We start from the raw sequence: 24,387 nt of genomic DNA on the forward strand, positions 1-24,387 counted from the left end.
GCAGCTTAAGCTAATATATATATATATAATCCAGGTTGCAATGATCTTGTGTTGCCATGGGCTAGCATTCTTATTTTCCTCTCCGCAATCTGAATGCTCAAAGGTGGAGCATTCATACTGAAGGAGGTAGCTGATCAGGTTTTTTTTCCTAGTAAGATTATTTTTCAGCCAGATTAACTGCCTGGACTGGTTCATCATATGCAAGGATGAAGGGAAGGGGACGGTCAGAAAGGTAGTATCCTGGTTCTAGATCAGATTAAACTGATGCAGAATTGCACATTTACACCTCATTGCAAGATCAGGGAGTTCAGTTTTTCTGTCTTCCTAGATAGTGCTATTCAACACAGAGTAATATTTCTCAGACACTTATTTGCAGGCTGTATTAGTGGAGCGATTCTCTGAATTTATGTCTGTGTGATTTATGAAAACATTCTTGTTCAGGTGGGGTTTCCAATCAAACAGCTGGAGAGCCCTGCAGAGCATATATTATTGTGTTTTAGAGGTAGGCCTTTCCTACTTTCTTCTTCCTTGTTAACCTTTAGTGTGTGTATACAGCTGACAAAGTCACATGTATTGCGTCCACAAGCACAGCAGTACCAGATGCCCAACACTCTGTTAATGCGTTAACCCCGAAGATGATAAGTTCACAATCTTACTCACCTATCACAAGTTTACCTCTCAGGATACTGAGATTGTTGACAATAGTAATCATTTCAGATCCATTGATCACAAGCAGCAGATTAAATTAGAGGCACTTACTATCATTTTCAGGATCAGGGTCAATCTGTTGAAATCTAAGGCAAAAAAGAATTGGTTGAAAGCTACTTTGTGACTTTTCTTCATCTGTCTTGCTGCTGGGATTGTAGAAGATGAGATGAGTTTGAGTTTGTCTTGATCTTTGTCTTGTTGAGGCAGGAGCTGTCGGTCAAGACTCCCTTGACCTTTTGGTTTGCCAGGGATGTCGATAGAAGAGTGTGCCACTGGAACTCCAATATATGTATTATACCACCAAGGCTGGAGATAAGTGACTTTTTTTCATTCAGTTTTTTTCTTTCTTGGTAGAAGAAGCTCTCATTGACAACAGTAAGAATTCCATCAGACCTGTAGACAAGGATCTTGACATTGAATTTAGCCTTTAGATTTTGATTTTTATGATCTTCTGAATTACTTCTTGACCTGAAGGCATTTAAGCTATCAGTTCCAATAAAGGGCAGTTTCTACCTATATGCTTCCTTCTCTCTACCCCTACTCTATGATATTCCAGCTCAAAGTGTGTCTGGCATTCTCAGCCTTATTTTCCCTATTTGGTCCAGCTCTTGATGGAAGTGCCTTTGAACCTCTGCTAATTGTTCAGTGCACCTTTTGAACTTCTGCCAATGTGCTCTTTACTATTGCACTTCCTTATTAATTTTCCTGATTTATTTTTGGCTAGAAAAAACACAGGTACAAAGGACCCTTAGAGCTGGCTGACTCACCCTTATGTATGATCAAACTTTTCAAAGTCTCAGAAGCTGTATGCCTTCACTTGATCTGTAAGATGAGCCGGAGTGAGGCTGGCTGTACAGATACTGTGTAAGGCTCTAATTCCATGGGCAGATCTTGCTGATTCTGGAAGAGCAAGGGCTTATTTCCTCCATCCACAACCTTCCACTGCCTTTTCATGCAAAAATTCTGTTGCTCATCAGATTTGTTATCACCATTTCTGACTTGCTAAAATGGAGGAAAACTAATTCAGGAAAAAAACTGAATAGGTTTTCTGTTTTCATGAATTAAAGCAGCTCCAGGAGGTTTGCAGTCTTACCTTTCAAAAGGCAACAGGAAAGGAATTGTAACTGTCCTTGCTAATCAGAACATTTATTTTCCTCAGTGGTCCAGCTGTTGTCTGTGGCTTTGTTCAAAAATGTTTTTGTATCCAATCCTGGCAGAGTTGTCATGCTATTTTATTTGTACCTTTGCCGTTATTACAGTGTCATCCTGGAATGATACTGCACTTGATAGAGCTCTGACGATGTGGCTTTGATGAGGGTCCTGAGTTGCACAGTCCCTTATCATTATGGAATACTACTTGAAGTCACACCAAAACAGAATGGACATTAAAAAAAATGCAGGCAGATATGTAATGCACATGTTCATTGTTTTTGCGTTTTTGCTACGGTATAAATAACAGTAATGCTTGAATTCTGTTTAAAAATTAAGAATCTTAATTTTTTTTTTTCTGTAACAATCTCATCTATGCTTTTTAAAATTAAAGGTGTCATTTCTTTTGATCTTTAAGGCCTGTATTTACTGATTTTTGAGGTGGCTTTTAAATTGGGTATTCCTGTGGGGTTTGACTTCCCTTTTTTTTTCTCTTCTTTTCCCCTGCCAACAGGGAAGAAGATTCTTGAGCTTTTTGTTCAGCTGGAATGTAAATTTCATTAAAATGATACATGGAACTGTTAAAAACCAATTACAATTCTTTCCAAGGTATGCATCACAGTTACAGTTCTTAATGATTGTTAAGAGCTTGGCTAAAATCTTGTTTGTCTCACACTCTAAAATACCTAGTATATTGATAAAATATATCAGAATCCAGAGACCTTCAAATCTACTGAATATAACTACCATATTGTTTCAGCAACTTGATTTAACAGTTGCTCTGCACATGCCTATGTGTACAATTATAGGTGTAGCAAAATGCTTATTTAGCATTAGCTAAAGCAAGTGACTTCCATATAAACTATGCTGCATTACTTGCAGTGTTTGTATGAGAATTGCAGGTCTGTTTCTGCTTCTGTAAGGTGTTTTTATTTTTTCTTATGAGCGACCTCTAATTTAATTTGGCAAGATTCCATATAGAGACGTTCTTGTAAGAAGTGACTTGCAAGATCATAGCCTGAGAACTGGACTGATGAATGAAAAATGTGGATTTTTTTTCCTTTGATTATTCAGTGAAATATTACAGAAGTTATTCTTCATATTAAAATCAGAGGCTTTCTAGTGCTTTCAGTTAGAATAATGTATACCTGTACAACTTTATAAAGAATTTAAGGCATTCATTGTAAGATGATGATAAAATATCTGTGCTAATGTTTTCACTTTCCCACCATAAGACATATTTCCTGTGTTTTTTAATAGTGCTTGGGTTCATTAATTAACAGGTAACTTTGTTTTTCCATAATTATCAGTGTAGACTTTCAAGATAATTTCTTCTTCTAAAAATAACGTTGATGCACAGAATTAAGAATATTATTGCTACTTATCAAACACTTCATGTTGTTACCTTTATGAATTGTACATAGATATGGTTAGGATGCTTGCTTGAGAGTGTTTCCCATATGTTAATACAGATCCTTGATGGAATACATTTCAGAAGTTTACTTCAGGGCCTGGAAGAAGGTGTCAGGAGAATTCATAGAGGTAATACTAGGCTTGAAATTTCATTTGGATAGTTTTGAATTTCAAAGTGGAGAAGATACATGACTTTTCAACCTCAGAAAGGTTCCTAAGCAAGCCATAAGGCATTTTTTCCCTAAGGAAAGCGCCTCTTCAGCGTTGTCAAGGAATAACAGCATGTCATGCTTTGAATGTTTGCCCACTGTTATCAGCTTGGCTGCATTTAAACACCTTTAATTCCTCTGCTGAAATACTGGTTCACACAACTATGCATATACACAATGTCCTTCATAAAAACATGCTAGTTATCTGAGTTACTGAAGCTTTTATTCAGTATGTGCAAGTCTATATATTTGGTAGTTTAAATATTTATCTAGTTTTTGTGGATTGCCATGGAGATTATTAAAAGCATAATTATAGCATCACAACAATGCTACAGCCAAATTTCAAATACCAAATAATACTTATTTATCATGTGGAGGTGCATTTGAATTCCAAACTTGGTTCTGAGAGTCAGATTAATTGTATATTCTGAAATTCTGAAGATCAATTTAAGCAGACAGAGGCCCCTAGCGTGGAAAAATTTGGGCCAAGAAGAAGCCAAGTAAGACATAATATCAAAGACTATTTTCTGTTGTTTGTTTTAGAGAAAAATATAAGTTGCTGCATAACCTACAGTATTTATTATTGTTTTCTTGTGTTAACAGTAGCATGTATGTGTTTATACTGTAGATACTTGAACATAACTGCATTCAGGACTTCATGCATCATGGAATTCATCTTCCCAGAAGTTCTTCTGTTCATTCTAAAGTTAGAGAGGTAAGTTCCTGTAGAGCATGACATGAATTAGTAGCATCAAAATCAGATCAGTTACTATAAAGTGGAAAATTTCCATTTCATACTAAAATACTACACTAGGTCTGGCTGGAATGGAATTACTTTTCTTCATAGCAGCCTGTATGGTGCCATGTTTTGAATTTGTTGACTAAAACAGTGCTGATAACACACCAGTGTTTTGGCTGTTGCTGAGCAGTGCTTGCATGGTGTGTCAAGGCTTTCTCTTCCCCACTCTGTTTCCCTAGGAAGTAGGCTGGGGATGAGCAAGAAGTTGGGAGGGTCACAGCTGAGACAGCTAACCCAAACTGACCAAAGGGATATTACATGCCATATAACATCATGCTCAGGAATAAAAACTGAGGGAAAGTGGATTTTGGGGAGGTAGCCTTTGCTTGGAGACTGGCTGGGCATTGGTCTACTTGTGGGAGGTGGTGAGTGATTGCATTTGCATCACTTGTTTTGGGTTTTTTTTGTCCTCTTTCCTTCATTTATTAAACTGTCTTTACCTCAACCTGTGAGTTTTCTTGCTTCTCCCATTCTCCCCACTACCCCACCGTGTGGGGAGTGAGTGAGTGAGTGGCTGTGTGGTGCTTGGCTGGTGACTAGGGCCAACCCACCACAAATACTTGCTTAAAAAATAGCATATTCTGAGAAACAATATTAGAACAAATTTTAGGAGGAACCTGCTTATGGTTTTGAACCAGATTTGTCTTTGGTGCTCAGAAGTAGAAATATAAAGGGATTTTCCAGTGTGCCGGAAACAGTTTTTGTCATCTGTTTTCTAAGCTTTTCCTTACCTAGATAATTGACCTTTCCATAGCCAATCACAGGGATGAAGTCATAAGCTCCTTGAGGCAAATTTAGTAGATAAGTCTGGAGCTAAACTTGTTTTTTCTTTTTGTTATATACGGGGGGGGGTTGTATATATGTTTATAGGGACAAGCCTTGATTCAGTTACAAATTCTAGTTGTCCATCTGTGGCTTTTATTCACAAGCAAAACATATGAAAAAAGAAGTGCACAAAGCTTTTTAAGACAAGGCATTTGTATTTGATCTATGCCCCTTCACTTCTCATGCTTTCCCCCAAATATATAGATGCTGGAGTGTATAGTATGTGTAATATATAGCTTGATACACCAGTATACAATCCTATATTGTTTTTTTGTTTGTTTTGGTTTCTTTTGGGGGGTTTTGTTTTGTTTTGTTTTTAATCAAATGTAAGTAGATTCTCATATCTATAGGGGATTCACTTGTCCTATGATTCCTGATTGATGGAGCCTTTTGACAGGGCATTTCATGTTTTTCAGATTCGGAAGCTTATGATCTTGAAAGAGGACAGTGATGTACATAAATCTGTCTTTGAGTTGTGAGGGGAGTGGATCTCAGAATAAATTTGAACGATGCGTTCTTTTTCAGTACGCAAGAATTTGATTTAAAATGGTCCTTTAGAATCCAGAAGTTCCTGTAGCAATTAGGAGAGTAACCAACCACAGTCATTCACTTGAGCAAAGTTTGGGCTATTTTACTGAAAGAGTTGGGAGGGAGGGGAAAGCAACACGTACAACTCTCCTGCTGCACTCAAAGTTCTGATTACAAAACCTATGTCCATTTTGCAAATATCTGATCCTCACTGTTCTAATGAAATCTATTACAAAACAGTACTGATTTGCCATTAGTCCTGGGTTGGATCCATCATTCTCATGTAGAAATAAGAGCTGCGTAGTCTCATAAATTTTATCATGTCTTTACTTCAGTCTATTTCAAAACTAGAGAAAGGGGATTCTTCCACTGTAGCATTGTTTCTGTAGATGCTATTCACAGGCTTCCCTGTCTAGCTGTAGCTATGAATACCTGAAGTATTGACCACTAGCGGGTCAACTTTTCAAACTGACCAGTGTTTTGGGTGGAGGAATTACTTCATATCGAGTTACATGATGGCCTTTCTCATATTCTGCTCTGGTCTTCTACTTTCTTTTTTGTCTGCATTATTCAGATGCAAAAATAAAAGGGCCTTTAGCTAACTAAGCATAGTTCTGAGTCACAAGGAGTGCTGATACTTAATTTTCATCAATGCATACAAAATGTCTTACGTTTGTAGATTTTTATTTGGATAACTCCAGTTACCAAGTAATATTCCTTTGTTCTTAACAGAGAAATGGCTTATTTATCTGTAGTTGATGATTACATGGTTTCAAAGTATTTCTGCCAGTTACTTCAAAAATAGTTTTTTACTGTAACAAAAAAAGAGTGGTTGCTGTGAAAGTGACTCTCTAGTCATGATTTTATTTCTCAGTTGTAGATCTTTATATAGACTTATTGAATCTATAAAGTTATAAAACATCATATTTATTAGATCTGTTTCTTTTTTTATGATTTTTGAGACTTCTTAATAAAATATGTTGTCAATTAATATGTCTAGTTTTGTCATTTTCCATAGTATGGAAAACTCTTTGCTCATACAAACGATGAAATGAGACAAATCTTGCACACTTCTTGAATGTAGAAAGTACTATTAAAAAATGTTTTGGGGGATTGGTTTGTTTGTTTTTCTCAGATGCTGAGTTATTTTCATAAACAAAGTAAAGTTCGTCAAGGAGTTGAAGAAATGCTCTATAGATTGTATCAGCCTATCCTTTGGAGAGCACTGAAGGTAATTATCCTTTTCAGAAAATAGGACTGTCTTTCTCCAATTACTAAATTTTGGGTCCCTCCCCCATGGTCTGTTTTTAATAATTGCTTTTAAAATAAAATGGCTATGAAAGAAAAAAAAATCAGTGTGTTTAGCATCTCAGCTGTAGCAGAGTTACTTTGCAAGTTGTAATTAGACATAGTTTCCACAACAATAGTCTAATTTGTTAATATAATTTACTTCTATAATTCAGTTTTGCTTACAGGTACACAGAGTGCTTTCCAGGATTATAGTAGACAGTGGGACTAACCCTAAGTTTGGGATTCTCATCTTCTACTCAATTCGGGAATTTTGTGTAATTTTGTATTCTGTTTTCCAAGTTCTTTAGGGAATGATCAGTGCTTTAGTGATCAAAGCCACAAATGTTCAGAGGATGGTTTAGTTTCACCTTCTGATTAATTACCAGCCTTAGAATACAGCTCAATTAATTTATTAGAGTATTATTTCAGAAAACCTTTTATTCTAGTTTGATTGTATGTACAGATATTCAGGCTATGGATGTGCTTTTAATCAAGCATTCAGAATGAAATTTCTGACTTCTAGTAGTTTCAAGGTAAGTATGTCTTCCTGTGAATTGCATGCACAGACTGAAGGGTACGTACTGCAGCTTACCTACTCAGATACACTCTATGGTTAAGGTAAGCCAAGCTTCCTTCTTTGTGAACAGCTTTTATTTTGTTTGAGTTTATGAAATTCCTTCAGTGAGAGCATATACATACCACTTGTTAGAGCCAAATTAAGTGCTGTTAAACATTTACTGAAGTTTCATTTACTGATTGGTCATATAGCATCTTCTCTAGCCATGAGAGAAGTATTTAAAAACTCTTTAAAGTATTTAAAAACAACTTAAAAAGTTGTTTAAAATGGATTTATGAGTTACAGGAAGGAGTTGGGAGCTGTTTGGTTTCAGTAGAACCCTATGGTAGAAGTGGGAAGATGGACAGACTTGTCGCTAGACCAGTATCTTGTTCGGTCTTACATTAAGGGTTGGATCCCATCTCTTTAGAATTAATATAAACAAAGATCCTTCTGGATAAAACATATATGTTCTCAGTGCAAGAGAATAATAGCTACAAAGCATGGCTTTCTTTAATTTCTACATTTCTGTCTCTAAAAAGAATATTTTTTATAGTATAGCAAAATTCCTGACTAGTGTCTCAGAAACAATTTCATAGTGGTTAGCAAAACATGGTATTCCATTCTCAAGGGAGTTGCTATCTGTAAATGGAGGCTAGTATTTCACTTTCCAAAGCCCAGGACTCAACTCTAAGTTTAGAGTACTTCAGAGGAACATTCTGCCAATCCTTATTAAATCTTCATAGATATGTTTGGAGAAATGTAACAGAAAGGTTTGGCTTGAAGAAAAAAGGTTAATTATTGGTTTGCAACAAGACAGTGGGAGAAATTCCTGATTCCAGAAGCAGTTCAGATTTTTAACAGCTGCTATTCGTAATTTTCACATCACTAATGGTTCCATTGCTAGAACAATTTTAGGAATTTTGTGGGGTGTTTTTTGTTTGTTTGTTTGGGGGGGTTTTTTGTTGTTTTTTGGTTTTGGGTTTATTTTGTTTCATTTTTATCTTGACAACTTCCATATATGTAGTTAAGCACTTTAAGCTTAGACGTTAACAGATGTATCAAATAGGTCATGAAGAATTTGTTTTAATGCAGCAAAATAGTCCAACTGTTGTGAACATAGATTTCAGAATGATAAAGTGAGGATTGTAAAAAAATTGAATGCAGCAATTATATGAATCAGGTAATGATTCAGTGCAAGGAAAGATTCTGAATTCCAAATGATTCAGTACCATATTTGTAATTGGTGAAAGGAAATATGTGACTGAAGGTCAAAATTTGGCAATTTATTTTTGGATAGTCCACTGTCTTGCTGTGTGACTTCTGTGTAGTTAATTTTTCTTTTTCATATAGTACTGCTGAAGTATTTGGCATTTTCAAGATAACTCTTGGTGTGACTCAGAATCACCAGTAGTTTAAGATACAGAACTAAGAAGGGAAGCTTATAATTGTCCTTACTGGCATGGATTATGCTCCAAAGCTTGAAATGTCAGTTTAATTTTAGATAACCAGTTTGATGCTCCTATTTTAGCCAGGGTACAAATCACTAATTTAATATAGTGAAGAACAAATCTTGTTCTAGAGCACTGATTACAAAACAGAAAGGGAACTCATAGAAGGACCTCTTTACCCCTCCTTCTTGCAGAAAGGAAAAATACTTCAGTTGTAAGAATACAAAGGATTCCAGAACTATTCATGTTAGAACTACTTGATTTTATCTCTGAAATCTTAAAACTGAGAATGCATATTTGTAATGCATAGTTCTCTGTTTCTTCTTAAATTGCTTGTTTTGCAAATACTTAGATCCCACAATCTTCCCTTGTGGCTTTTACCTCCACATATTTTATAAGCCTTTATGCAACTTGAAGTTTTTATAATATAAGCCTGTATGTAACAACTTCTTCATCTTTTTTCATGTCTTTATTATGAAAAGTAAGTCTCATGCAAACATAGCAGAGATAGTTGTGCAGTGATTGGTTATTAGTATAAGAAGCTATATAAATATAAAAATATGGATATTTATTGTGAGATAAGTAGTGATTAAGCTATTTCTTATCAAGCTCAAAAAGTCAAGAACCACTCCTCCAGGAATTCAAGCTGTTGAAGGAAGTGATTCCTTTAAAGTGGTGTGTTTGGTTGGGGTTTTTTTAACATCCCACACTTTTAAAATAACTTTTACTGGGGAAAAACAGTGTTTAAATTATTGGAAGTGAATTTCGGGACCTGTAAGACCAGTTGAAACTTAAAAGAAAGCACTGAAAGTGAACTGAACAAAAACATTAAAATATTCTTTAAAAAGGTTCTGAAAGTTCCTCAGAATAGTACAAGCATAAAGGTAAAGAAACATTAGTCATTTAAATAACTGCAGGTTCCTCTTGCATGGAAAAGTCAATGTGGAATAAAATAGGATATGAATTTAAAGTCCTAGGTTCTACCTCTGTGAAGACATTTACTCTATTATGAGCTTGAATATGCAAATACATTTGGGATAAATTCCAATTAATTAAAGCCAGGAATTTAAACTGTGGGTACTCAGTTCAGAATTAAAGTGAGCTTAATGGAATTCAGTGTGCACTTAGAAAGTTTATGAAATTCAACTTTCTGGAATGGCCATGGTAGACAAGGTCTAGGTTATTGCACAAAACCATACTTGAATTAATTTTCAGATGAAATATTAGTGCAGAAGAACTATTTCACCCTGAATTCACATATTGGCTTGTTATGCATTAATTCTTCAATATAGACAAGCTCAAAGTTAAAGGATTTTCTACAGCTCTATAGGATTGTGTTAAGAATTATCATCGTTTCACTTTTAGTCTGTTTGTATTATCCGTGTTAAATAAAATAAAGTAAAACAGAAGTCCCTAACTAGAGAGTGTATATATGGGCTTTATTTGCCTTCGTAGTATTAAATTTAGAATTGCTGTTAATTTTGTTGGCTCAAAGAAGTTGGAATTTTTTGGTTCTACCCAGAGATGTGACACACCATATGAGGATGAGTCTAGAAGGGAAATACGAAATAAATTGTAAATGAAGTAATTGTTGCTCATTTCTTTTGTGGTTTTTCTCTTTTTATTTGCCATTAGCTTATTTAGGTCTAAATATTGCAAGGTTATCCGCATTTTTCTTTTCCCTGCCTTTGATCTGAATGTCTCTTATGACAAGGAAAGGAGAAAATTGGATGATTAGAATAGTCAGGAGGTTCCCTGAACTGTCTCTTATCTTGCTGTTAAAATTAAGCCAACTTTGCTTGTTTTATTACACTGTATATATATATAGTCTCATATATATATATACACATTTGTTTGTTTTAACTTGGAATGAAAATATAAGCAAAATCCTTCCTTCCCCCTTCCTTCCAAGAGAAGTCAGCACAGGCTCTTATCATTGCACTGCTGTCTTTGATAAATAAAATGTAGTCTGATGGTTAGATTTCAGTTTTCTACCTCAGATACCTTGAATTTCACCTTCATTTCATTGCCTGCTCTCTTTTTCTATCCTTTAAAAGTCCACAGGGCCAATTATTTTTCACTGACTGAGTGTCTAAATATACACTTTTTTCATTTTTCTTTACATTTGGGGCTCTACAACCAGCGAAATGTGTAGTGTAACACACTGAAAACTATTACAAATGGTAAAACGTCTGAGGGTTATGAGGCTTGCCTTAGATTTTTGATGAGCTGCCTGGAGCTCAGAACATGGTCCTATTACTTATGTGCATGGATGCAGAACTGAATATGTTTACGTTGGATAAGATACTCTCTAGGCTTGCTGGTACTTAGTTTCTAAATACTGTTTTCTTGAAGAAATAGGCTTGAGCTTTTCAATTAAATCACCTGTCTCTTGACAGGTGATTTAATTAATTCAGTCTGCTTGAATTCAAGATTCTTGTATTATGAAGAGAAGCTTTAAGGTGACCAAGTGAAATCCCAACTGCTTTTAATTTATTCAGCATTACAGAAAGCAGAAGGGCTCTGACTGTGACTCTTCAGGGTCACTGAAGTTGATATGCTTTGAAAGCTGATTGTACTAATAACTCAGGTTTTACTGAATGGGCAGAAATGTAAGGTAAAAAAAAAATCATGTGTTAATATAAGTTCTTCCATACATTTAAAAATTCATCTCTTCCATCTACTTAATTAAAAACACTAACTTGCTAAAAGTGTTTGGAGAGCAGTATTTGACAGGATATGCCTTTTGATATTAACAGTCTGTACTTAACTGAAAAAATATTTTTTCCTTTATTGTAACAGGCCAGAAACTCAGAAGTTCGATCAAATGCAGCATTTTTGTTTGTTGATGCTTTTCCTGTTCGTGATCCCCGTTTTAACACTGAAGAGATGGACAATGAAATTCAGAAACAGTTTGACGAACTTTTTGTAAGTTTTAATGAAACTAAAATGTTAAAAATGAAACTTTAATCAAAGCTAACTCAAAAATAAGCTGTTGATGCAATTAAAATTTATGGAATTTCTGGATAGTGTTCATAGGTAAATACAGGCCTGTGATGCAGAAAATACAAAAATAAACTAATATTTTAAATTTCTGTAGTATGTTGACAACAGATGACATGCACCATTTTCAACTCTGAAAACGAAATATTTGGGATTGTTATTTATTAATCTGTGAATGAAGGATGCTTTTGAAAGGCTAGATGCATGAGTAATGGATCTTGATCCTTACTTAACCTAGGATTGGTAAAGAAAGCTTTAATATGTAAGCATTCAATGGAAGTTTAGTACTATATTATTAAATACTTCTGAAATGAAGTGTAATGAGGATAACAACCTAAAAACCTCTTTACCAGTCTAGATGGGTGAGAATGGACATAGTATTTTCATTAAGAAAATGCTTGGGAAATCCTGAGTATGGTCTTTAAAAATGTAAACATCAGATAATTGAATAAATTTCAAAGTTTTTATATTGTTGCATAGAAACAGTGGCCTGTGTAAACTCATATGTAAATAGAAGTCGAAATATTCTTAAGTCACAGATGCAAGACTTAATATGAGCTATTTTTAAAAAAACTATTTCACAAGTCCAATTAAAAAAAAATTGGCCAATATTTGTCTTAATATTGCTTCTGATTTAAATTTCCTAGTTTGCTTCATCATAAAATGTTTTGAGGGAATATTCATGTTACAGTTCTTTCATAGTATGACAATTTGCATAATGATTAAAAGGTAATGGAATGCTATTTGTTTATGATAGGTTAATGTCAAAGAGCAGTAAAGTCACAATAATATATATACTCACATTATTCTTCTGTTTGGTTTAGAGTCTCTTAGAAGACCCTCATCCAGTTGTCCGCTCTACAGGGATACTCGGAGTTACTCAGATAACTTCCAAATACTGGGAGATGATTCCTCCAACACTTCTTGCTGATCTTTTAAAAAAACTAATTGGAGAGCTGACATGTGATATAACATCTGCTGATGTTCGATGCTCTGTTTTTAAAGTAAATCTTTTTCTCTAAATTTTAAATCATGATTGCCATTTTTACATTTTACTTGATGCACAGGTTTCTAGTATAGGCCACTTTAAGTGAAGGAAATTACTTATTCTGCAAATTACTTAGGCAATAGATTTCCTAACACATGCAAGTTTTGTACACGTTTTATAAAAGCCGCACATTAGTGACTGTTTGGCTTTGTGACTCTCAACCACTTTGCATTTCCAGTCTTATATACATTGTTTGGACCTGATAATTTAGTTATTTTAGCTGTTAGAAATTATGCTTAGACTTGAAAAGGTATGCAGGCAGGTTCCAGTATGTTTCTGTGTCACTGGTTTTACACCATCCCAAGACATGCACAATTATGTTATGATTTTGTACCCCATCTTGTGTTTCTGAGGTTTGGATGAATATAATTACATACTGTTTCTCTGGGAATGCCATCTTCCTGTGCATTGTTCAGTATGTTAGGATTAGTTCATCTGCATCTTTCTGGCATCTGGTAGATAACTAATAGCTTGGACAGAAAAATGAACTCCCTAAGATGTATTTTCACTTAAAAATTTTGTGTATGTGTCAACTCAGCCTTAAGTTGGAGCTATCTTCATGTTAATACTCACTTGCTCCACTACAGCTCCATGTGGGTCTATACTGGATAAGCTAAAAGTGCTGATTTAAAAATAACTGATTTAAAAAAAGACTTATTTTTTAATCTGAAATCAGCAGTTTAGGGAGCTAGTATTGCTACCACAAAAAAGTACTTGATGCTGTGCCCTCAGGTAGAAGGCAAGACTGTGGCCTCAGTGTAGATCTGAAGCTGCTTCAGCTGAAATGAGTTCACTGAACACAGTTCACTGGACATTTAAAATAACTGTAGCAATTTCCACTAAAGAATATTACAAGAAAAATATGCACGCACAGTCTCTGTCCCTACTTAATTTCACCTTAGAAGTGTCATGGTCCTGTTCAACAATGTTTAGCTACATCTTTTTTCATGTCTACTCTTTATTTTATTTTTTTTTTAGCATAAACTTTTTTTTTCTTGCAGTGTCTACCAATAATTTTGGACAACAAACTAAGTCATCCATTTCTGGAACAGCTCCTGCCTGCAGTCAAACACAGTCTTCATGACAATTCAGAGAAAGTGCGAGTGGCTTTTGTTGATATGCTGCTGAAAATTAAGGCTACCAAGGCTGCAAAGGTAGGATAAGTGATATGATAAGTAGCAAGAAGGAGATAAAATCAAGGCATTTATTTAAAAAAAAAGTATGTTTTGAAACTACTGCACTATACCTGAAAGGAAAAAATACATGCTTAATGTGGTAATACGCTTAATTTCAGGTTTTCCCTTCTTCATATACTTAAGCATATAAGTGAGTTTATTCTAAGACTTGTGGATTCTGTTGCTGTCAGTCACTTCTGTCCATTTTAAAGGTTGTAGTATAGAAGTACTTCTTTCCAGTGATTTTGTGAATTCTACTGAAATCATGGTGTCCATGAAAAATCTTTAAAAATAGATAAAGAAAGAAATTGTGACTAGTCCTGGTGAGCTTTCAACCTTTCCACAGCTGTTCGTCATGGAAAAATTAACCATAGGACATAGTACTGTGTCTGGAGATTTTATAGGCATGCTGGAAAGTTTGCTTTTTAGTTTAGCCAGGTACAGTCTTCTCCTTTTCCCCCACATTTTTGACTCGTTTGGGATGATTAGTAGGTCCGGTGGCTGCTCTGTGCTTGCCAGCTTTTTCTCAGTGGCTGCTGGTATCACAAGCACTCAGCAGATATTTTTCTCAGCATGTTTCTGTCTTCCCTGCCCTCTCGTGGCCGTGCTAGGGCAGAGCAGTAGGTAGAGCCACACTTCCTTCCAGCTGGCTAGCTCAAATCAGGAATCTCTTGCCTTCTAAATGCTTAATGCCTTTACCAAATTGCTTTTTTACTTTTATTCACCTATTTTTACAATTTCTATTTGTCTTTTGTGGGCATGTCCTCGGGATTTTGGTATTCTTTAATAGTGATTTTGAACGAACTTTGTGTTCTGCTGTGTACTCTTACTTAGGGTGATACTGTCCAGCCTTAGGCATTATAGCATCCTTGAGCTCTTTCTCCACTCTCTGCTGTTAATGGTTCACTAATTTCAACTTTATATTTTATTTTAATCATGTTTTTGTCTCTTGCTAAGCCTAATTATTAGGACATGCTTATCTTGTGCTAGGCATGTACACTATGTGGAGTCAGAGGTATGTATCTCTGTTGTTCAGGAGAGAATTAAATAAATACTTGGTTTGTCAGATTGTTAAGGCTTCAGTGCTCAAGGAACACATCTATACCTAACACAAGAATTACCTACTTCCCAAATGTGTGCATTCCAGCTTTGATGACAGGACCTCAAAGACATATATTGATATTACACCGCCTAAGTACCTTCCAAATTCCCCAAAATATGCTCAGAAGACAAGATAAATGGGAGGCATAATGATACTTTCGCTCCACTCTGTGCTTTGATTTTATGTAGTAAAAGATTTAGATCTTCTAAAGGAAGGATCAGGTTACATAAAAGAAAAAAAAAGAAAAAAAGAAAAAAATAATCTTCGTAAATGTTAGATGTTTTTGTCAGTAACTTCCTATTTATTTAAAAACTGTAATATGTATCTCTGGTAAATCCTCAGATTACTTTAATGCTTACTCCAAGGACCCTCTTTTTATGATAATTCTAGTAGGGATGCCCATAGTTTGAAATCACGGGGTAATTAGCTGCTGCAAATATTTCTACTCAAGAATAAAATAACATTTTTCAATGCCAAGAAACCCTATTTTGGGGGTTTTGGGGTTTTTTTTAGTCTGAAAGTGCATAGCATAATTAATTCAAGATCTTCTCACAAAAATTACAAATGTGAGTAGAATTAGAGTATGTGGGTGGCATAACAAGCTGTTTGTTCTTTCTGAATAAAATAGCCTTCAATTACTGTGTTCAGATAAGCTAGAGCTCTGCTAACAATGGGATGCACTTATGGTTTGGGATGGTTTTGAAAGGATCTTGATCTATACAGGTTTTTAGGATGTATGCCATACTTGTAGGTAGCTGGGTCTTACTTTGTCCTATGACGAGAATATGAAACATAGCACAAAATGACAAATAATTATGTTTTGTGGTGATAATCCTTGTAGAGTAAATAATTCTTCCCTATATCTATGGAATTGCATTAGCATTGCAGGTATATTGAGCTGGAATTGCTTGAACTAGAATTTTACCAATCTGTCAGAGATACCGGGAGATTTAGAGGTGCGTCAGAACAGTAAAGTAGCATTGTTGCAGCAATATGTGTCCTCAAGTAAATGCTGGTATTTTGGTAAAAATTAAAAATGCTCATGCTTTGCTAATAAATGCTATTTATATTTCTTGAGACTTTTGATGTGGACAACACTTAATAAAGATGATTGGTTTTTCCTCTTTTTTTTTTAACTCCTTTATTACCTTTTTCTTGCTTTAAAAAGTTCTGGAAAATCTGTCCCATGGAGCATCTTCTGAGTCGTCTTGAAGTTGATTCACGGCCTGTGTCACGACGCATAGTGAATCTCCTATTCAACTCTTTCTTTCCCGTTGACCAACCTGAGGATGTGTGGTGTGAGCGCTGTGTTGCTCTAATCCAGATGAATTCAGCAGCAGCTAGAAAGTTCTATCAATATGCTTATGAATATACTGCCCCCACCAATATAGGTAATGTACAAAACCTTATGAATCTTTGGAAATACTGATATCACACCATGTAATTGCTTTTTAAATTTTTTCTCTAACAGTGGTACTTTGTTGCTAGATCTTTTGTTTTCAGTATAACATTAGCTTGTAGTTTTTGAAATTCTTGACACCAGCAATGAACCCTGCTGACAACAGTCATAAGCTTTTTCAACAATGAAGGGACCAAAGCTTTTCATTTCTGCTCTTCGGTGCTGTACTATACTTTCTAGCCGGTGTTGTTATCTGGTCTCTCTTTTCTGCTTTCTCCTCACATGTACCTTAAAACTATGTGAGTTGATATTTATTTATCATGCAGAAATAGTGAAATAAAATACCCTGGTGCCTCAAGTGACTTGAGATCTTTATGTGGAAGATTCTATAGAAGGTGAAAAATATTTATGTCTGATAATCTGATTATCTGGGATTTGTGGATCAGTAGTATTTTCAAGTTGCTCAAAGAAAATCTAAAAAGCCCTCCTTCCTATTAAAAGCTTCAGAAACTTTCAGTGAAAAGGGTATGTGCTGCACAGAGTATAGCTGCTTTTTATAAATGTGCTACTGAACCAAGTTAAATCGGGAAAATTCTGTTTCAGGGGTGTTCTGATACTGTAAAAACGAAGTAGTTAGCATGGAGTGACTTGGGTAAAATGCCCAAGGTGTTGCCCTGTGACTGATTACCTTGGTAAGGTAGTTTTGAAATAACATGTGCTAGTGTATTTCATGCTTTCTGACTATGTATTTCATACATACTGACTGTAGTCATACTTTCACCAGAGTGGACATAACCCTTTCACTTTTATCTAGAGATGAGCTCCTCATTAAGGAGTGCAATGGTTAGGCTACTACATCTTTTATAAATAATTGGAATTGACATTGTAGGGGATGTATTATTGAACATAGGTCATTAAATTAATAGCTATGCCAGATGAATGCAGGCATTGTGGGAACTTCCTCTGATCCTGATTTGATAAGGTGGTGGTTGTGGTTTGGTTTTTTTGGTAGACTTTTTTAACAATAAAATTACAGAGCCTGATGATAATGTTGCAGTTTCTTCTTCATACTTGAGAATATAAAACATTTTCACATTTTTCCATTTCCTTTTACCAGGAAATTTTTTCTTTTTTTCCTAGTTATTTCTGGTTCTGTTGCCTGCTTTTTCAGACTGGCTTTCCAGCATTACACTTAGAAGTATTTACTAGCAACATTCTTAAAAAAAAAGTAAATGTCTAATTTATTCTTATTATATTTAAATGTAGCTAAATTGATGCTTACTATTCGGCGCTGCTTGAATGCCTGCATCCAGAAAGCAATGAAAGAGAGTCTTCATGATAGTGACGGTGATCATGATGACAATGATGATGAAAGTGAAAAGGAGAATACAAGTGTAAGAAAGTCCACTTTATGATAAGCTCTGCTAACTTTTTTTCTGTGGTGCTTAATTGGAGACATAGGCAGTTAATGATTCGACAGAAATCTAAAGGAATGCATTTGGGCATCTGTGGAATTAGAAGGGGAGAACTGCCATTACGGTGTTTTCATGCCCTTCAATAGCAGAAATTTGGTGAAGTAGCTAGAATAAGATAGGAATATGAAGCATATTTTGAATGAATACTTCCTTAATTCTAGTACCAATTATAAATTGGTTTGGTTTTGCAGTTAAATTATTCAAAAAATTAATGTCACAAGATGACTCAAGTTATATATGTAGAGTAAGATTGAATCGTAGAGTTCATGTTCTACAACAAACACTATGCCTTTGTGAAAAGAAGAGAAGGATTTTTCAGGTTTTTTTGAAACCTTATTTTAACCTAAATTTATATTTGAGAATATAATAGGTAATATCATCTAAGTGTTTGTATTTCAGGTGTTGAATAATGTGTTGTCAATAAATGATGTGGCCAGCATGGCAAGTTTATTGGAGATTACTGTAATTCTCTGGAGAAGCATCCACAAAGCACTAGATCACAATGAAGATGCCAAAGATTATGCTATCAGAAAATTTGCTTCTGTACTTCCTGAATATTTTAAAGTATTTAAGGTAAAGAAAGCCTAGATTTTCCTGTAAGTGCTTAGTATTTCTTCAGATGCTTTCATGTGTTATGTCTTTTATCTATTTTCATGGCATTAAGTACTCCTTTTCATTGTTGCTATAAACCATAAACAATAGCAAGTTTCTTGGAATGCCACAAATGGGTAGAAGCTATTCTCCAATTGCAATATCTGACTGATGAACCATTATCTAAATAGTCAACATAGAAATACTTATACAATAAATCGCTCTCCTTGTAATGTTTTTGTGGGATTCTGTTCTTTTGAATGTTTTTAGAACTTCTGGAAATCAGTAACTGAAAATGTACCATTTCAGCATAAATACTCAGTGTATGTGACAGTCTACATGTTTTTCTACCTGCTCCCCCCAAACTCTTCCACCACCACCACTTCTTATTGTCATCCAGCTGCTGGAACAGTCAGCTGAAGCAGCTGAAGCTCCTTTTTCACTTTCTTGTGATTGATTTCTGCTAAGTTGATTCTACTCTAACAACCTTTTGATGCACTTATTTATTGTTTGGGTTTGATACAAGCAATTAATTAAAATCAGTCATTTTCATGTTTTCAGTCTCCTTGATCTGTTTAATTGTTCTAGTGTTATTCTTCAGATTGTTATCTTTTGATAGTGGCTAATAGTATCTGCTGCACCCTGTAGTGCATTTGGAAGGATTATCTACTGGACGTCTTTTTGTTTATGGTTTTTATGCTGAAGTATACTGAGTTATGCTGGCTGTTATACTTAAGAACATTCAAGTTTGCTTTAGATAATCAGGGCGTGGAAAGCAATTCATTGTTACATAATATTCTGCAGCACAGATAGACCAAATGGTCTTTCTACCCTGATAGCATTTGGAAGTTGTCAGAGACATTCCAAATCTTTTTTAGTAGAGGATGTAACATCCCTCCTGAAAGGTTCTGGTGAGCAAGCAAGGTATCCAGCTTTGACAGGTCTTTTTAGATCCAAGCTGCTTACTCACTGTAGGAATATCAGTGAGTAAGCAGCAGCTTGGATCTAAAAAGACCTGTCATCAGAGGCTTAGTTTCTAAAAGACTACAGATTGAAGCAGCATGTCTCTTTCCTGAAAAGCTACAAATATATTTTGAAATGTTCTTTTAAAAATCATCTTTAAAAGGTTTTAGATCTTCAAATGTCTTAGGTAATAATTTCATTTGATTGCATTCATGAAGCTTGGACATACAGATGTACTATTTTTGAAGAGTCTTTCACATAGATTGGTTTCTGTATAACCCGAGTGAGACTATGTCATGGTCTAGACCTTGTATTATGATGTGTTGTAATGACTTACAGTGCATTTCACATCACCATTGTTATATAAGCATCCTTTCCTTCAGAGTCTTTTTTATAAATTTCTAATGTGAATGAATATTCACTTAAGGCACTAGTTACTTGAGAGGAGTTAGATGGTGTCATGATTATGCAATTAAATATTAGCCACTACTAGAAAAAAAAAAGTAAGCTAGAGCTGTTATTTCTTTTGCAATGGTTATTAATCTAATGGAGCCATAATTATTCAAGATAGTTGTTCTGACAGTTTGTCAGAAAGCTGAATGATAAGATAATTGATAATTGACCTCTGAGAATAGAAATCAGGAGTTTCAGATTGCAAGCCACATGTTGTTATGAGCTTCTTTCATTCCATTTCTAGTGAAAAAAGGGAAATCCTTAATCTGAGATAATTTAATCATTCTTTTTCAGTACTCTCTTTAGTTTTGTGTGCATGTGTATGCCTGTACATGTACATCATATAGTGTACTTTTTTTATCCTAGGATGAGCGTTGCATGACTCCATTGGTTATTCTGGCATCCTTTTTGCCCCCTGCTGCTATTCCTACATTCAGGTACTATTTTTAAATCCAACATATGAATGACAAGAAATCTCTTCTTGACTGTATTTGTTAATTTTTCACAACTTGATGTATTAAATGCCCATTTGGATAAATTAATCCACTAAACAAATTCGATAAGTTAGTAAAATTTGTGAGGTGCAAATATGTCTTTGAGCCATTAGTGAATCTTTTTTGATATTATACTGGTTGCTTTTCTTTGAATTATTTCTGCACTTATGAATGTAAAGCTAATGCATCACTTTTTGTTTGTTCGTCTGTTTTCTTTTAAGCTGTGGTGTGATCTCCAGACTCAGAAATATTGACAATGGAGCTGACCGAAGCAAATATTCTCCCCTGATAGACTGCATGTGTCGCTGGGGTCAAGTAGGACATGTTTTGGAATTAGCCTGTGATTGGTTGTCTGACACGCTAACTGCAAGAAAGGTGTGCATATGCATATATGTCAAAGAATTAAGAAATTGCTAGGTTACATAAAGGCATCATGCTTTTTTTCTTTTTTTTTTTACTAGAAGCAGCCTCTTTAATGCCATATTATTCTGCTTTGGAGTTAGTTGTGAAGTAAGATACTAACAGTATGGTACTGGTTTTGTGCTTTCTTATTTAGAGTATTAAAACATCTGAACGACGAGTACGTATCCATGTAACACATGAATCGAAGCCAGAATTAGCAATTGATTACATTGAATATTTATTGACTCATCCTGTTAATCGTACTTGCCTACTCTCTGTTCCTAAAAAGAAACTGAAGAAGCTTTTGAAAATTCTCAGTGCTGCAAAGGTAGTATTCTCCTTACCATAAAAAGTGTTTATAAAAGAGTGCTTAACATCATACATTGCCTGAGTCTAATTAAAGGCCTGCAAGAATAAATAAATAAGATTCATGATCCCCTCTTCCCCTCTATAAAAAGGTCTTCCTTTTGATTTGTACTTCAAACAAATATTCTAAACTAGAAGTGTATTAGTTCAGAATTGTTTATCGATGGCAGATTTTAACCAGCTTGTTATTTTTAGGTATCTCAAAATTTTTGTGATCTAGTGTTGAGCATTTTTAAGGCACCTGACTTTTGGAATGTACATATAAGGGATAGTCTGAAAATGAGTTATGGCATTGCAAAATGAAAGTAATTGAAAGTGTACCTGTTGTTTTTTGGGGGGTTGGGATTTTTTGTGTGTGTGTTTGGGTTTTCTTAAACTTTTGTTTAAAGCTGTTAAGAAAAGAAACATTTCAAAGGATTTTCTGGAAAATATAAATGTAAACCTTGATATTTTAGGAGGTTCTTGGCTCAATTCTGAAAGCAACTGATGCAGGTTCTGGTAGCTGCAATCAAGCAATTGGCCTAAGAGCCTTCAGCCTCTTTTGCAGGTTGAGTATTCATCTTCAGAACAAGGTATGGTTATACCTTTTCAGTATAAGCTGGAGTTACAGTTGACAGTATAAGGAAATAATTGGTAAACTTCTATATTATTTTTTTTCCAGTTTTCTGAAGAAGGAAAAGATTATCTCTCACTTCTGAAGGAGGCAGGTGCTTGGATAGAAAGTCAAGTTGTACCTTTTATACTAGCAAGTGATCAAGAGGATGACATTTCAAAACACAATATTGTTTCTGAATTAATTATCCAGGTTAGAGGTCTCTTATAACATAAATCAAACTGCTGCTAATCTTAAAAACCATATATGTAGCAATCGTATACTGACAAACAGTGCACTGGTGTTTTTGGAGCCCAGCAAGTGAATGAGCTAATGAAACACAGTCCTGATTGTTCTGAGGTTACAGTTTTGTGCTTTTGCTCTTCCTTTGATTGCTTAAAGTCACACACTTTTTTTTTTTAATTGCTTTGAGTTTAGTTATCACCTTTATGTTATATAAATATAAAAATATATAAATATAATTGCACATACCCTAGCAATTAAATCAAGTAGCTGGACTCAACAATACCTTGTTCTTATCTAGACTTTTTTCACTTACCAGTGCATAATATATATTCTCATCATATCTGTTGAAGTGAGGATGGAACATGTTTCACGTTTCACACTTGTGAAAATACCCACTCAAGAAATTTCTGGCACAGCAGGCAATGAAACCTGGGTGTCCCAAACTTTAGGTTTCTAACAAGTAATTCTTGTCCTTGGTCCCTCATCCCCTATATTAAATAAAGGTAATGTTTATGCTGTTTTATGAAAAGTGCATTAACATAGAGTTAAGATTGTCACTGAATCTCAGTTCTGAAAAGGAGAAGAAAATTAATTGCTGAAAACAAGGGTGTAGTTGCATGGTATGCTAGCACTTAATAGCCTGTTCTTCTGTAGCGTAGAAGGCCTGGAAATGACAGAATCACTGCAGCTGCATATATTGTGTTGAATAGCACAATAGAGGATGACTTAGAGGACCAGGAAGGTGGTGTGATTATGAGAGAGGATTTAGATCTAATCATGTTTGCTTGCTTGCTTCCTTCCTTCCTTTCTTTCTTTCCTTCCTGCTTTCCCAAAAGAAACAAAATTATGTTCTGAGGAATTCAGTATGCTTCATTGTAGTGCTAGGTCCCACAGAACGTATCTTTGGAAGTCAGCAGAGAGGTATGGTGTGAGTTACCTGGAAATTTAATAAAGAGGAGATCAGTCTTGTACTAGGTCCTGCTGCTGCAGCCAAATGGCTTTTTGAAATATATAAAGAGATAGTAAACTCTCAAACAAGTGTTGTAGTTGTTCCTGGTACAGGTTTCTTGTGTGTTTTATATGCTACTGTCTCTTGTCTCCGAATGAAAAATTTAGTATCCATATCATAACTCTTTTGTGGCTATTTTTCAAAAGTTTGGAGGCACAGAACTTAACCTTATAGAAAGACAAGACACAAAATAGGGAAACTTTACCAGCATTACCAGACTGTTTATGATCAATTTCCTAGGTTTGAATACAAAATGAAAACGAAACTTTATTGACAAGCAATAAGATAGGCAGTTGTCACTGTAAACCCATCTGACATATTACTTGACTAGCCAATAATGAAACACAATGATTTTTACTAGTAGATCTTAAAGTCCATTTGCATCATTATTTCCAGAGAAGAAACTGAGGTGTAAAGACTGATGTGACTTGTCTGGAAGTCAAGAAGAGAATCCAGGCCTCTTGCATCTCCTGTAATAAGCCACATGCTTGTTAAGCAGCTCCTATCTGCTTCTCACCATGTATACTGTTTTTGTTTGGAATGAGGTATTGATTGTGCTTTTTAATTGTTTGGAGTCTATATTTGGTAACAATGCTGGCATAAAAAGCAGACCTTGTTTGTCTCAAAATATCCATATGATATACAATAATTACAGCTGCTTCTTTAATACTGTTGTATATGAGAGGGGACTGGGTTGTCTCTTCTTTTTCCACTTACATTTCTCTATCACTTTCACCATGACATATCGCATTCTTTCCCATTTCACCCTTCCTTCTCTGCTTGCTCTGTTACTCAATTTTCACTTACTGTTATGGACAGGGATTCACTGGGGGGGCCGTTCTCTTTAGGCCACTGATTTGTTGAGTGGGGCTGAGAGGCCCTCTGACACAAACCCTAGTGTCATCACTGACAGTGCCTGTTACCCCTTATCTTTATTTGCCCTTCACAGAAAGCATTTGATTACATAATGTGTGGGGTTTTTAGCTAGTTTTGAATTGTTTTCTGTTACATTCCCCTGACATATCACTTAACCCAAGGTGGATTTTAGCACTGAGCTATGGGTCCTTTCAGATTTTGGTCAAGGGAAAGATTTGGACTAACTTTAGTCACAGTCAGTGTCCTTGAACAACCCAGCTCATGT

At 35.1% G+C, this 24,387-nt stretch overlaps 1 protein-coding gene across 2 annotated transcripts in view; it reads left to right on the plus strand.

The window, feature by feature from the left end:
* The window catches only part of NCAPG2 (non-SMC condensin II complex subunit G2), a 50,733-nt gene that overhangs the window by 12,957 nt on the left and 13,389 nt on the right, over positions 1-24,387 (plus strand). The window contains exons 7-22 of one of the 2 annotated variants that reach the window (XM_041122720.1): positions 2,372-2,466; positions 3,330-3,399; positions 4,108-4,194; positions 6,767-6,862; positions 11,731-11,856; positions 12,756-12,935; positions 13,981-14,133; positions 16,425-16,647; positions 17,922-18,049; positions 18,530-18,703; positions 20,504-20,574; positions 20,853-21,006; positions 21,188-21,211; positions 21,323-21,361; positions 21,855-21,971; positions 22,061-22,204. In XM_041122720.1, the coding sequence (XP_040978654.1) occupies positions 2,372-2,466; positions 3,330-3,399; positions 4,108-4,194; positions 6,767-6,862; positions 11,731-11,856; positions 12,756-12,935; positions 13,981-14,133; positions 16,425-16,647; positions 17,922-18,049; positions 18,530-18,703; positions 20,504-20,574; positions 20,853-21,006; positions 21,188-21,211; positions 21,323-21,361; positions 21,855-21,971; positions 22,061-22,204 (1,881 nt within the window). Of the gene's footprint in view, positions 1-2,371; positions 2,467-3,329; positions 3,400-4,107; positions 4,195-6,766; positions 6,863-11,730; positions 11,857-12,755; positions 12,936-13,980; positions 14,134-16,424; positions 16,648-17,921; positions 18,050-18,529; positions 18,704-20,503; positions 20,575-20,852; positions 21,007-21,187; positions 21,362-21,854; positions 21,972-22,060; positions 22,205-24,387 lie in introns of both variants that reach the window. The other variant, XM_030010271.2, reaches the window with a different exon arrangement.

The sequence above is a fragment of the Aquila chrysaetos genome, chromosome 3 (genome assembly GCF_900496995.4).
Source record: "Aquila chrysaetos chrysaetos chromosome 3, bAquChr1.4, whole genome shotgun sequence".
In the NCBI taxonomy this organism is placed as follows: domain Eukaryota; kingdom Metazoa; phylum Chordata; class Aves; order Accipitriformes; family Accipitridae; genus Aquila; species Aquila chrysaetos.